This window comes from Danio rerio, chromosome 25, assembly GCF_049306965.1.
Source record: "Danio rerio strain Tuebingen ecotype United States chromosome 25, GRCz12tu, whole genome shotgun sequence".
In the NCBI taxonomy this organism is placed as follows: domain Eukaryota; kingdom Metazoa; phylum Chordata; class Actinopteri; order Cypriniformes; family Danionidae; genus Danio; species Danio rerio.
The window spans coordinates 30119734-30136130 of record NC_133200.1 but is presented as its reverse complement, the minus strand read 5'-3'; the positions used below and the strand labels follow the sequence as shown (position 1 = coordinate 30136130).

The 16397-nt window shown below is 34.4% G+C and overlaps 1 protein-coding gene across 6 annotated transcripts in view; it reads right to left on the bottom strand.

Annotated features, from left to right (window-relative positions):
• wasla (WASP like actin nucleation promoting factor a) overlaps positions 1-16397 on the bottom strand; it is a 68523-nt gene that overhangs the window by 23998 nt on the left and 28128 nt on the right. For 4 of the 6 annotated variants that reach the window (NM_001083006.1, XM_073941636.1, XM_073941637.1 and 1 more), the window contains 1 exon segment: positions 575-755. In NM_001083006.1, the coding sequence (NP_001076475.1) occupies positions 575-755 (181 nt within the window). 6 annotated transcript variants of the gene reach the window in all.

The window sequence follows — 16397 nt, the reverse complement described above, 5'->3', positions numbered from 1 at the left end:
CCTAAAGCCCTCATCAGAACACTTATTAAATTCTTAATTGAAATCAATTAATTCAAATTAATTTATTATTTGGACTTTTTTTGCCTTTTTGCTGGGCAAAGGATTAATCGCGTTCAAAATGTATTATTTGCAATTAATTGTGTCCATAAAAGTTTGTTTTTACATAATAAATATAGATAGATATAAAATATAGATATTGATATAAAATATGTATGTACATGATACAAACTATATATAAATTAAATAATTTTATAAAATACAAAAATATAAAAAATAGTTTTTTGTTTTTTGTGTGTGTTTTACAAAAACAACAAAAAACAAACAAACAAACAAAAATATATATAAATATATATTTATATAATACACAATCATCTTATGTCAAAACAAACTTTTATTTTGTATGTGTGTATGTTGTAGGTTTTATTTTTTGTAATCATAATTAAAAACAAAATAAACTATACATATTAAAGGAAGCACTGAAATGGTTAGTTACAATATCTTGACTTTAATAATTTCCTGATGTCACTTCCTGTCAACACAGGAAGTACTGAACCTGTCACACGTAAAGACTCACTGGAAATTGCTTGGTGTCCCGATGTCAGCCTTTGTCAGCTTCTTCCTCTTGCCCTTGACCTTCTTTTCTTTCTTGTTAAGGCCACTGTGCACCATGTTATTCACGTGAGAATTGTTGTGGAAGCGCATGTTGTTGATCTCCGGATTCTTAATGTCCACCGTCGCCATCGGGAGAGTGGGTCCTGGACACATTACAAAAAAAAAGGTATTAGCGACGATCTAAGAATTGACAATCGCTTGCACACATTTCCCAGTGAGAGTATCAGTAGTGGACTCCGGCCGAGCTCTGAGAGTTTGTGTTGCCAACAACAGCAGATTCTGTCCATGCGTAAGCATAGAGGGGGCGTCTCATAGTTGTGCTTCATGGAGAGTCATAATGAATGAATCACACACATTCTTAAAAGTTTGTGCTTTCAAGGCTTAGATAACACCAGTGTGGTTTTAATAATAATAATAATACTAATAATAATAACAATAATAATAATACTAATAATAAGAAGAAGAAGAAGAAGAAGAATGATAATAAGAATAATAACAACAATAACGACAATTATATTGATAATAATAATAACAACAACAATAATAATACTAATAACAGTAAAAAAAAATAATACTTAAATGTCCATTGTCAAACAAATATAAATGTACAGTATGTGTAAATAAAATAAACACATTCATGGATCAAAACAATTGCCTTACTATCTCTCCGTTTAACGATATTTAATGAAATAAACACGACAACATTGAGAAAACATGGCCATGGCCAACAGAGCCACAAGTGAGATACTCTGAATCATGGCAAATATATACATGTCATAATGATTCTCATCATTATGTGGATAATGAAAAAGCAGCATTCATAGAAAGGAATGCTGCTTAAACAACAGGCTTTGTATAAAAATTTCCCCAATTCCACAAGCATTAGCTAGCAATCCCTTGCAATATAGCCAGCAAGTTCAGTCTAACACACATTGCCATCAATGATATATAAGAAACTGTACATAAATAAATAAATAAATAAATAAATAAATAAATAAATAAATAAATAAATAAATGTGAACATTCAAATATGTCGTGTTAAAAAATAAGGCAAAATTGTACTGACATCTTTCAGGTTTTGACCAACAGCCAACTGGTCACAAACTGTAACTATATATTTATGCTGTTAGTTTTATTTACAACAGAAGACGTTATATACAAAATCAATAGTCAAATTGTAAGGTTCTATCTGACATTTTTGTCAAAATTTAGTTATTCAAATATTCTTATTAAATGACAAATTATTTACGTTGTGATGTTTTTTTTTTATAAAGTTGTTTACATGAAGACTTTATTAAAAAAACAAAAAAGGTTTTATCTACAAAGTCGAACTCTATTTTTGCTCCATAAGGTTCTTTCTGTAAGACAATCAGCATTTCAACTGCATGCACAAGGACCAATCAAGATCATCTTTCTTTGTTTTTTCGCCCGTTGACAAGGACCAGAAAGAAAGACAAAATCATTGACTAAATAATGCTGCACCACACAAAATTGAGATAAAACCTGAAACTAAAAAAATGTGTTCAATGGTGATGATTTAGAACAGAGGTGGGCAAACTACGGCCCGCGGGCCATATGCGGCCACTGAACACTTTTATCGGGCCCGCGAGGGAGTTTATAAAATGCTGCCTCTGAGTAACGGTTTGGTTCAGAATTAGCCGCGAGGGTTCTGCGTACCTCGCCATAGCAAACTTTAGACTTTGGCTTCCTTGCGAAGAGAGGGTACCAGGCTCATTGTTCACATTAACACACTCATAATAACATGACTTGGAATAACAAAGACTAGATTCTTTTCCCATTTTGTCTCATGGTTTTATAATGATTGATATGAGCATTTGACTCAAATTATATAATTATTGTTGTCATAGAATATATTTTCCATGCATACAACTACTTTAAAAAGTTATTTTATCAAAGATTTGTGGTTTCATCAAGTTTTTTGATTAGAATTAGATTATTGTAAATTTGACTGAATAGTAAACTTTATGAATTATTTTTAATGTGTTAATATGAGTTTTTTTTCTATCAGACAATATCTTTTCTATTCTCCACCGTAAAATTGTTACATTATTATTATTATTATTATTATTATTATATTTTATAAAGGATTGTTTTATGATGATTGATAAGTAAATATAAATAGCAGTGCAAGTTAATTTGACTTGCAAATTTGACTTAATAATATTTTTTAAAAAATCTGTTTTGTGTTAATGTGACATGTTTCTGTCCGATATTACATGTTCCACACATACTGCCATCAGAATAAAAGCAGATTCAAATTTAAAATAAAAACATTTTAAAGGTCAAAATTATTAGCCCCTTTGAGCTATAATTTTTTCGATTGTCTACAGAACAAACCATTGATATACACTAACTTGCCTAATTGACTCTTCGCTAAGCCACGCCCAAAAAACGCCATCCACCAATCGTGGCTTAGCAACTGTAGCCACGCGCAGGGGCTCTGTCAAGCTTTCGAGCGAGTGCATGTGGATAGTGCAAATCTGATACCCGGTGTCCTTAAAGTTTGGACGGGATGGTGGAATTTTTTCCTTTTTCAAAACCTAAAACCCAAGAGGAGAAATGCCAGCGTGGATCAAGCTGTGTGAGGGGCGCTAAAGGAGTGGAGATAGGTTGGTTTTGTTTTGATATTCCTGGCACATTCAGTGATAGACAGGCGGCAATAACTCACACACCTCTTACCCTAAACAGATCTAAACTGTGTTTTCTACAAAAACACAGAGATGGTTATGTTGTACAGCTGTCTATCTTATTCCTTTTTTTCGCTCGATATTATGAGTAATGCTCCGTTTAAGCCTTCGCCATAACGTTAGTAACGTAGTCATACTAATAGGGAATAGGTCATAATGACATGTGTTATTGATCCGGAAAATACGAAACTGCGAATCTGTTGCTAACTTTACTGAACTTCATATTTCCACCTATTTCAAGCTACGAATATTTGAAATTACAAATCAACAGAACAAAACCGAGATATGATCACAAACTGAGCAGTTGCGATCAATATACTTTATCTGCAGCTGTTTTTCAGTCATTTATAAAGAGCACACAAACATACTGACAGTAATAAGTGACTTACTGAACATCGTTATGGGTCAATGATGCTAATATTCGGAACAAATCCATCAGTTTCCCTTTTCTGGCTGTTCTTTCTATGAATGAACTATGTAAAAGCACTGTCATGCATGTTTCATCTTCAAAAATGACATTATATCCCTGGCAATGTCTGAAACCGGCACACACATTGAAAAAGCCATGCCAGGCACGAAAGCTTGTCAGGCGTAGCAACAGTAACTAAGGAGGGTGGGGCTTAGCGAAGGGTCCATTACCCTAACCTGCCTAGTTAACCTAATTAAGCCTTTAAATGTCACTTTAAGCTTTATAGATATGTCTAGAAAAATATCTAGTAAAATATAAAAAGATAAAATAAATCAGTTATTAAAAATGAGTTATTGAAACTTTTATATTTAGAAATGAATTCAAAAAAATAAACTGGGGGGGTAAAAACCTGTGGTAAATTCAGTTGATTTGAAAAGGCATACACTTGTCTATTTAAGGTCCCAGGGTTGACAGTGCATGTCAAAGACCAAACAAAGCATGAAGCAAAGGAATTGTCTGTAGACCCTCCGAGAAGGAATTGTCTCTAGGCACAAGGCTGGGGAAGGCTACAGAAAAATCTCTGCTGCTCTGAAAGTTCCACTGAGCACAGTGGCCTCCATCATCCATAAGGGGAAGATGTTTGGAACCACCAGGACACTTCCTAGTGCTGGCCGGCCATCTAAGTCGAGCGATTATGGGAGAAGGACCTTAGTTAGGGAGGTGATGAATAACCCGATGGTCACTCTGTCTGAGCTTCTGTGGAGAGAGGAGAACCTTACAGAAGGACAACCATCTGTGCAGCAATCCACAGAGTGGCCAGTTTGAAGCACTCCCTGCATGGAATTTGCCAAAAAGCATCTGAAGGACTCTCAGACCATAATAAACATAGTTTTCTGGTCTGATGAGACTAAAATTGATATCTTTGAAGTAAATGCCAGGCGTTATTTTTGGAGAAAACCATGCACCGCTCATCACCAGGCTAATAATAATAATAATAATAATAACTATCCCAACTGTGAAGCATGTTGGTGGCAGTATCATGCAGTGGGGATGTTTTTCAGCGGCAGGAACTGGAAGACTAGTCAAGACAGAGGGAAAGATGAATGCAGAAATGTACTGAGACATCCTGAATGAAAACCTGCTTCAGAGTGCTCTTGACCTCAGACTGGGGCGACGGTTCATCTTCTAGCAGTACAATGATCTAAAGCACACCGCCAAAATATCAATGGAGTGGCTTCACAACAACTCTGTGAATACCCTTGAGTGGTCCAGCCAGAGCCCAGACCTAAATGCTATTGAACATATCTGAAAAGAGCTGAAAATGGCAGCACACCGTCGCTTCCCATCCAACCTGACAAAGAGGAATGGGCAAAAATTCCCAAAGACAGGTGTGCCAAGCTTGTGGCATCATATTCAAAAAGACTTGAGGCTGTAAATGCTGCCAAAGGTGCAAGAATTTAGCAAAGGCTGTGAATACTTATGTACATGTGATTTTTCAGGTTTTTATTTTTTTTAAATTTCAGAATTTTTTCACATTGTCATTATGGTGTATTGTGTGTAGAATTTTGAGGAAATAAATGAAATTAATCTGAATTTAATTTGAAAAAAGGCTGTAACAAAAAATGTGGAAAAAGTGAAGTGCTATGAATACTTTCCGGATGCACTGTATCTTGGTTTCAAAGTCACAGACACCAAACAAAACCAGGTAATTTGTAAGAGCTGTCGCAGAACGAGGAAATACACCACCCGCACGTAAAAAAGCACCACGGGTGGCTATATGAGGAGCGTCTTGCTAAAAAAAAGTCAAAAACAAGTAGGGGTATCAAAATTAATTGTTTCTTCAGTGCACCATGATGCAGATGCAGATAATTCGGAGGCGTAATAATTATAACCGGTTAATGTGTACTGATGTTATTCATTTCACATAGGCTATATTGCGATACAAAATTAAAACGTAAATAAAAATAAATAAATAAATAAATAAATAAATAAATAAAATAAATAAATAAATAAAAGTAGCAATATTTGTTTAAATAAATAAATAATTAAAACTCGCAAATAGATATTTTCCCCAAATTGCACAGCCCTACTTCAATTAACGATCTGCCTGAGAGAACCCTATAATTACAAGCAGAGAATGACTTTTCAAAATTAAAAAGCTTTATCTGCATTTGCCCGGTTTGTTTTACTCCAGTTTGCAAATTTAGGAGGGTTTTGATCATTTACATTTAGAGTAAATTAAGGGTCTCTGTCATGTTCATGCATGAAAGAAAACTGCGCAGCTAGAACCTTATATCTTCAGGGGGATGAAATATATTTAGTTTATAAAAAAAATATATAATAATAATAATAATAATACTAGTTATATTGTGAATTATAATCCTCATAATTTATTTAGTTGAAAAATACAATTAATGCTTAGCAAAAATGAAAAAAGTTTATTTTGACAATTTAAGTATGGTGTATAATTATTATTTATACATTGTTCATATGCACATATCCGAGGAAATATTTGTTTATATTTAGATATAAAATGTGTATATGATACAAATTATACATAAACTAAATTTACATAACAGAATTGTTTTGTATAGTTTTGTTACATAATAAATATAATACACACACATAGATTGTCAAAACAAACTTTTCTTTTATTTTCACTTGTATTAATTTTTGCCCAGCACTAAATATAATATACCGTTTATAATATAAGCAAAATATAACGAATATGATATGATATAAATTCACCATATTTATTCTGACATTGATAATTTTACACACAAATATTTTAAAAGTGTTACATCAATTAAAACAATTAAATTATTATGTGATTAATTTATAAGCCATAGTATCTAAATGTATAAATATTTGACAAATGCATGAATAATTCACAATAAATGTAATAATAAAACCACATAATAATAAAATTATAAAACGACATCACATAGACATTGTGCATTAGAAGTACAACAATAATCCTTTAGTAGTCCAATAATTCTTTGTGGTACAAAACAAAAATAAAACAGATTAAAAATATATATTATATTAAAAAAACATCTCATGTCAAACACGACGCAAACACAAACCACATACATAATCACACACCCACCTTTATAACGGTTACAGAAAAATAAATAACTGCTTCAACTTACAAAAGCAACAAGTAAATTCCACAATATCACTATATTTATGTAAATGCTTCATTTACACATGCTTCCATACCTTGAGAACAAACGTTCACTTCTGCACTATAGCAGTAAAGTGTCACAGATCTCAGTTCATCATAACTGCTAAAACCCTAGAGCAAATATCTTAAGACGCCTACCTTGGGTGAAAGCCAGGAGTTTCCGGTGACCTCTATCATGACCCAGAGCACCTCTCGAGAAGGCATTATCTGGAGAGATAGAGCGTCTGTTGCTGCTCAATTTCAGCAGTGTTTTAAGACGAGGCTGAGGTAAAGGTGCATTCCGCTCATCCCGTGACAACACAAGGCATTTCAGAGGCACCGAACTACCATCTGGTCTTGAAACGCTCTCTGAAAACTCCTCAGATGGGGCAGACAGGAAGGTTGTGTAAAACATCATCTCATCTGTGGTTCAGCATTGAGACATGAAGCGACTGAACGGCTAAGCTAATTTCACCTTACCAAGAGTTTAGCTACAAGCCACAAAACCCTGTGTCATCCCCAAAGATGCCCTTTAAATCAATTGAGACGGTTTTGTGATCTAGCCTCCCACCAAACCAATCCCACTCATGTTAGTCAAATCCTGAAAAATTACGAATGCAGAGTATTACGCAAGTAACTGCTAATCCAGTATAATCTCTGATATTTGCTGTAGGCATTACAAGTCCTCAAACGCAGGCAAGGGCACATGCTATTTACAATACACAAGTGTATTCGGCTTCGTTTAACTGATGTTCCAAATGTTTCAGTAGAGAATTCCAACCAATTACTGATTAGCGTCTCTACTCATCAAATGAAAACACCTTTAAATGATCGAGATAAAGCGGCCGCACTGAGCATGCCTAGTCAGATATCCACCAGCAATCTAATTACACAATGAGTAAGCAGAGGAGACAGAAATGTGCTAGGGAAAGATTACATCTTATTTTTTGTCACCTTATACAACACCCACAGATTTTATTTTCTTTAAGAACAGTTGGACAGGTCTCATAAATCTGATGTGAATGGGCTTCATTCTTCATAGTGTTGTCAAACAGGGACACAATATGGCTAGAACAACAGCTATAAATTATGAAGGTGAATTTGAAATGTGAGCAGCTTGTAAACAGGAAAAAAAAATTGAACTGGCTGCCAGAGCTGCCATAACAAATCTAGGCCAAATTTGTTGTTTTAATGTCAAAGATGATAACATTACAGACTGAAAATCGTTCTGACTGGTAACAATATAAAAAAGGATTGAATCTTTTGCAGAGTGTCAACATCACTATGTTTGTTTGAGACTCCTGTCCTTCATAACACCGCCAACCTCTCCAACTGTGACTAATCCAAAAGTTTTAACTTGGGGTAAAGGAAAACTGACTATTGTTTGTTTTGTTTTGACTTCTTTTTAAAGCATATATAAAGGCTAGGCTTAGTGTAGAGTTTAAGTATTACGGTAACACTTTAGAATAACTATCCTTTATAACTAGTTAATAGTCCATTAATAAACTGTTAGTTAATGAGTTATAAATGACTTGTTAAATAAAAGTTAATAGTTTAATTATTTATAACTGTACCTTATAGATTGCCAACAGATAACTTACAAGCTGTTAGTTAACGATGTATAAATGACTTGTAACTGTATTTTAATGATTTATAACTATACCTAATAAATTAGTAATAGATCATAAACAAGCTGTTGGTAAATTACTTACTAAAGACTTGTTAAGTATCAGTTAATTGTTTATATATGTTATTGGGACATTATTCTAGTTGCAATTATTTTTCATTTATTAACTGTTAGTAAATGAGGAATAGTTGCGACTAGAATAACATAAAAAAGCTAACATTTAACTAATATATTAACTCACACTTTACAAATCAGTTGTTCATGGTTTGTTTACCATCTATTAACACCACTGAAACTTTTGTAGAACTTATCTAAATAAAAAACTTAAATTTATTTTGTTTTCATGTTTAGCACAAAAAGTGCCCAAACCTCATGGGTTTGTATTCAGCTGAATACTGCTGTTCTGCGATGTGATGGCTCAGTGTGTGCGTTTCTATACATTAAACACAATGTTCAATATTTCATCTGTGAAGTTTCTTTGATGAAATACAGCACACAGAAAAGCCAATAAGTGAAACAGGGTTAAGGTACAAACATTTTATATTTTAAATATCACATCGAATTTCTGTGGCTTGAACTTGTACCATCCATTTGCTGTTCTCCAAAATTTCACTGATATTAGTGTATGGTTAACAAATTATAAACAACTGATCTGTAAAGTGCAAGCTAATATATTAGTTAAGTGTTAGTTATTAGCTTATGTATGTTATTGGGACGTTATTCTAAAGTTGCAACTTTCTAAAATTGCAACTATTCCTCATTTACTAATGCCTAGTTCACACTAAAGGATTTTAAGCCTGATTTGAGCCCGATTTGGAAGTTAACGAGCTCGCCGACAGATCGGGCTGTGATCAGGAAGAAATCTGCGGGTGCACGGCGCTCGTCGCTCTTTATGTGTGAACTACTGAACAACGCATCAACGAGGCTTGCTGATGCGTCGCCGACACCTCGCAGACAGAAATCCAACATTTAGCATGCTAAATATTCCAGAGCAGTCGGCCGACTCAACCCCACGTGTGGTCAGATGTAGTGATGAGCTGCAGCCAATGAGAGAGCATATCAGCATGAGCTAAATGCCTGTGTGTTCAGGAGCTCAGCAGAAACATATGTGATTGGTCAGAATGGGCATCGGTGCACTCGCTTCATTCTGCGTTAGTACAGACATGAGAGTAGGCTATATTAACAGTGGAACAAGAATTCTGTAACTATTAGAATTACCATACTGCTCATTCTGACCGTTCTCATATAAAACGCCATATTGTCACATCATATTTACATTCAAAGCTATTATTGAGATATTAAAAGTAAGCTTTGAATGTCTGGCATCATATTTAATGACACCATTACCCTAAAAATATTATATATTTTTTGGTAATACAGCCTATAAATATGTAGTTAAGATACTAAAACACTTAAAGGTCTTGGCTTTCATTTTCACTGTAAAACAGGAGCCATTTCACAGCACAGAATATGCTGTTTTGAAAGATATCTGAAGTAAATTGATGTTTTTGCCATCAGAAAGTTTTGTTTATGTTAGCAGGAAGTTGCTAGGCAAGAAAATGCACACATATTTAAAGTCACAGTGAAAAGTATCAGACATGCATGCAGTCATTTTGACCAATATGGTAATTTAAGGCAGAAATGCTCAGTTCTTTACTGTTTTGTAATAAAAAAAAAAAAACAATGTCAGAAAGAAATACACTGACAGTTAGAAAACAGCAGGGTGTTATAGATATGTTAGTTTTATTTCAAAGAGTTATAAAATTACAAAAATTAAAAACTCTCTGTATCTATCTACTGGAATCTTGCAGATGAGTGATTAATCCGATTAATCTGATTTGACGATGTTTTTAAATGCTTTCTCCAAAGCTTGAAATGCTGTCAGTGATGTAATCAGCACACAAGCAGCCAATAGTGTTCAGCTTTTTCTGACGACTCCTCCCTCAAAATTTCATTGGCTGTGGTTTGGTAGCTTGAATGAGCTGTTGGGGAATGAGTTGTTGTCAGATCATGTAGTGTGTGACCCCCCTCTTGTGGATCATTTTGCGTAGTGTGAACACCACAGAGATTAAAAGACACAAAGTCAAGTCATGTAGTGTGAACGGCACAGCGATCTACTGATGTTTAAAATCCTGTAGTGTGAACTAGGCTTAACAGGTAATAAATGAAGAATAATTGCAACTTGAGAATAACGTCCCGATAACATACATAAGCAAATAACTGATACTTAACAAGTCTTTAGTAAGTAATTTACTAACAGCTTGTTTATGATCAATTACTAATTTATTAGGTATAGTTATAAATCATTAAAATACAGTTAACAAGTAATTAATAACTTAATTTTTTAATTAATAACTTGTTAACTTACAGCTTGTAAGTTAGGTGTTGGCTATCTATAAGGTACAGTTATGAATAACTATTAACTTTTGTTTAACAAGTCATTTGGAAAACATTAACTAACAGTTTATTAATGGACTATTAACTAGTTGTAACGGATAGTTATAAATAATTAACAAATTAATTTTTGATTTGTTGTTTTTAATTAGAAATTGCTAGTACCTGAAGTTGCAATTTTGGGGTGGTAAATATTGTTGAATATCCTGCCTTTCTTACTTTCAAAATTAGAGTCCCACATAAACTGTATGTTTCATACAAGCTTAGACAAACTAAGGAAAATCACTATTGTAATTACACTAGGAAACGCTGTGGCCAATCAAATGTAGCCTAGGGCATGCATATTAATCACAGTACTTACACTTACAGGATTTACATGAGAACAAGGTATTTGGGCTGTATTTCATTTCCATCCTGAACTCTTATTATTTAGCTATGGTATATTCAGATTTTCATTCTATGTCACCTTTAACTATATTCATGAATGTACGTATGTATGCAATTTAAATTAATTCAAATAACTATTAAATTAACATTTAAAATAATATATGTACAAATATTTTTCTCCCTTTCAATCTATCCAAGTACCAAAACAGTACACAGGCTTACACTGGCAATAGTACGTTCAGTGGAGGGCCTTCATTATATGCTATTGGTTATAATTAACCTCATTTTAAAAAACACACAACAAATATTGTAGTCCTTCAGGGTTACAAGCTGTCAGAAGTGTGTTTACTGAGCACAGAAGTAAACAGAAATATATTAGTAATTTACCTAAAACAATAAATAAAATAAAATAAAAACTAACAAGAATCACAAAAACTAAATATGAACTATTAGTTGAGGTACTATCAGAATTTACAAAATCAGTCAGGCAATAAAATGTTTCTTTCCATTTAAAGACGTTTACTGAATTTTCAAGCAGCATAACAATCAACTCCAGTCAAAAAAAAAACTGTTGCTCCATCTGTCTTTCTTTTACTTTTCTGTATCGTAATACAACTTTAAAAAGTCCAATAACGGTAGTGCAAACTATTACAAAACTAGTAGTAGAATATAGGTGAAATCAACAAATATACACAACTAAACAAATCAACATGTGTAAACTGTACATGAATCAGAGCACTATTAATCCAATCAAATTATGGTTCTTACAGTTGACAATCTATACATTTCAGTAAAATAATTATAATTATATAATGTGAAATACTACTATTTTAGAAATAAACCAACAAATTTACAAGAAATAAATACAAAATTACAAAATAAATCCTAATTTATTGGTAACACTAACAATTTCTTTTCGCATAAACAAAATATTTTGTTCTTTTAAGCAGTCAAGTTTGCATGTCCTGCAAGTTTCAGCAGGTTCTATAACAGTAAATTTAAGACTAAGTAAAGAAAAAAAATCGACATAAAAATAAAACAAATTAAAATGTATAACAGCGAGTATAGTTGACACATTTTTTTTTTTAAATTAAACAAGTTTTAACTTGGCGCAAAACTACCTCATAGTGATGTTAAATACCATAACAATAACATTAAATATTTATATACACAGCAGGCATGGCCTGTTAACCATTTTCAAGGTATACCGCGGTTTGGAAAACGGTAAAGCTGCACGATTCTGGCTAAAATGAGAATCGCTATTTTTTTTTTATTTGCCTAAAATAAAGATCATGATTATCTCACGATTCTGTAGATGTAAAATAAAGGTTAATATGAGTGGGCTATTATTATTGTTATTCTCAAACGTGGTAAAACAGCGATAGGCTTTGTGTAGCTGTACTGTTGGTTAAAATGCTAAATTTTGTATAGACTTGGAATGGTGGACTTGGACAGACTTTAGATTTGTCCTGGTCATTAATGCTGATGATAATTCTGATATTGAATTATTGTGTTTGAGAAATATGCTTGCAATCTGTAATTTTCTGCTTAAAATCTATCACTGATGTGATTTTCGTGAATACAGAAGACTGGGTATTTTTGCATTTCGGCGGGTTTTGGATACTTTTTGGGCTGGAATCAGTCGGCTTCATCTGGCCACACTGTGTGCGCTCTCGGTTTCATTTTCACTGCTAAGAGCGGTTCATATTTCCCAAGCGGCTCCCAAACAATCACTCTGTGCTACAAACTGAATGTTATTTACAACTTTATTACCGTTATTTAAAGCCTATGCAGGTTCTGTTTATTAAAGTAGACTTCATTCACAGGCAAGCGCCCGCCTTCTCTGTGGTAACAGCAGACGGTCAGCTCACATCACGTGTGATTTTGCGGTCGCAAATACATCATTACATGAAGACAGAAATGACATTTTTGAGGTGAATTATATCTTCAGCATGATAAAATACAGCATGTTACTCTTTTAACATCATTTGGAGGTGTTCACATTGCTGAACAACGCATGTAAAACAATGTGAAGACTTGTGCGGCCACCATTGCTTCTCTCCTGAACTTGAAAATATGATTGAAAGAATTGTAGAAATGCTATATTAAGATCGTCTAGGGGGTCGAATCGAGATCGCAATCTTTTTACGATTAATTGTGCAGCTCTATAAAACCTTATTTTCAGCAGAAAAGATATCCAAATATGTAGTTTTAAATCAGAAATAAATGTTATTTAAAAAAAAAATGAATACAGCAGAAGTATGATTCAATGATTCGTTTCATTATTCAGCCTGATGTGTTTACTGCTCCCAAATTATTTAAAATGTTTCTCAAAATAAAATATATGGTGTTTGAAGGGGAAAAGGGTTTAGTTTCTTACCCAGACATTTAAAAATAATATCTTTTAGAGCAATAACCCCAATACCAATACCATACCCTGAAACTGTGAATTTTTTTTCCAAGGTTATCATACCGTCAGAATCTTATACTGGCCCATGCCTAATACACAGTGAGCTTGTGTCATTCCAAAGCAAAATTGCGCACCTTCGAAACCTTGCATATTGGTAGCAGCTCCCTGATACCTGCATATTACACTGTAGGGCCCACGGACATAGGAAAAAAATTATAAGGTACAATTACAACCCTGAAGGACAAGGTCAAGTCCTTATTCAAGCCTGATGAACACTGAAAGGACTGTTGAATTAGTGCCATGATCATACGCATTTAAGACTAAAATACTTGATTTAAAAGTAAAAAGTGATAAGACTTTTTAAAAATCCACAGAAAACCTGTTAAAAACACCCTGTCCAAATTCCAAAATCATTGCTTCCATAAGAAATACTAAAAAATAAAATCAGAGTATTTTCATTAGACTTGATGTAACATGTCACATGCACTGCAGCAGACTAATGTCATCAGCCCAACAAGATAATTTAATAAGGAACCACAGTTCCTAAGTGATGTCAAACCAGCATCAAAAATTTGATAAGAGTCCACGAGAAAAATCCTTCAACTAAACGAAGAAACGTGTCCTCTTTGATGTAATTGAATGGGAGAGAGCCGCAGTAGTGCAGTGGCATGGAATGATCCATGTGGCATACATATGGCTCCCAGCACACAGATTGACCCCAGGCTTCCAGTCAAGGGTTGTACACTACTCTCATCTAGGTCATGTACAATACGGGTGTGTGTTTGTGCAAATTACGTTCATGCTTGACGACGCTCACACAAGAATATGCTTTGCTTTCAGTGGGTATGTTTACATGGACATCAGTAATCTAATTATTTACCTTATTCTGGATAGACCATTTTGTAGTCAACCATACAAACTGTGTACGTTGTGGTCGCAGAAAAACAGCAGAAACATATCCATAAATGAAATTGGTAAAACAGTCTTATCTAAAATCTTGTAACAAAAATTGACTTACATTTTTTTTTTATTCGATGTTTAATTTTAAAGTTCGTCCTTCAGGCTGAAGCTAAGGAAGGACTACTTTGTTTAGCCTAAATTATTTTTCTATGACTTACCCAGTGGGCCAGGGGTGTCCAAACTCAGTCCTGAAGGGCCAGTATCCTAGAGAGCTCCAACCCTAATCAAACACACCTGACGCAGCTAATCAAGCTCTTACTAGACATACTAGAAAATTTCTGGCAGGTGTGTTGAAGCAAGTTAGAGCTAAACTTAGTAGGACACCGGCCCTCCAGGACTGAGTTTGGAAATCCCTGCTGTGGGCCTACTAGACAATCAAAGTTGCTTTCTTTGCCAAACATTCATTCATTCATTCATTCATTCATTTTCTTGTCGGCTTAGTCCCTTTATTAAAAAGGGGTCGCCACAGCAGAATGAACCGCCAACTTATCCAGCAAGTTTTTACGCAGCGGATGCCCTTCCAGCTGCAACCCATCTCTGGGAAACATCCACACACACACTACGGACAATTTAGCCTACCCAATTCACCTGTACCGCATGTCTTTGAACTGTGGGGGAAACCGGAGCACCCGGAGAAAACCCACGCGAAGGCAAGGAGAACATGCAAACTCCACACAGAAACACTAACTTAGCCGAGGTTCAAACCAGCGACCCAGCGACCTTCTTGCTGAGAGGCGACAGCACTACCTGCTGCGCCACTACCTCAAAAGTTTTATTTTACTTTCATTTTATTAACAAATAATCAATATTCAATCTATAAAGTTCCATGCAGTTTTTTTTCCTTCACGTTCATAATTAGAATAATTTTTTGGTGCCGTTTTCTGTGTGCGCTTATTTCTTCCTAATGTTCTTCTTAAAGTTTTAATGTTAAGTTTTAATGATTATTTTTATTATTATTTTAGTATTTCCGTGTAACCTACAACAATGCTACAAATGATATTCTCAGCCCTTAAACTTAAATCGTTTTCTCTATTTGTAGGCCTAATTAAATTAATTTAATAAATGGATGATTAGCCGACTAGTTGCTTGAATGAACAACTACTGATCAACTAAGAAATTCTTTAGTGAGGGTCAGGCCTAGTTCATTATAACGACAACTATTTTTGCACTCACAAGTCAGAAAATTACAATTGGTCAATTTTTGGATTTTTTTTTCGCATTTAAAATTTAGCGATTTTCGCACAAATTTAGCGATCACAGTCAGTGTGGTCGAATAATTCATTCATTTATTTTCTTTTCAGCTTAGTCCCTTTATTAATCTGGGGTTGCCACAGTGGAATGAACTGCCAACTTATCCAGTATACGTAACCAGAGCACTCAGGAGAAACCCACGCAAATGCAGGGAGAACATGCAAACTCCACACAGAAACGCCAACTGACTCAGCTGAGGCTCGAACCAGTGACCTTCTTGCTGTGAGGCGACAGCACTACCAACTGCGCCGCCTCAATTTCTTTCAGTATAAAGTTTCTGTATAAAGCAGCATAGCTTCATTAAACATGACTGCTGAGTGTGTCCTTTGCATAGGAAGGCCAATAAACTTAGGGTGAACGTTTGTCATTTCCAGTGAGGTGGACAAATAGGGAGTGGCACACATGTGATGAGCATACATTTTCCAGGCACACAGAGTTGAAAAACATCTGACCTTTCCAAAATGCCACTTTTG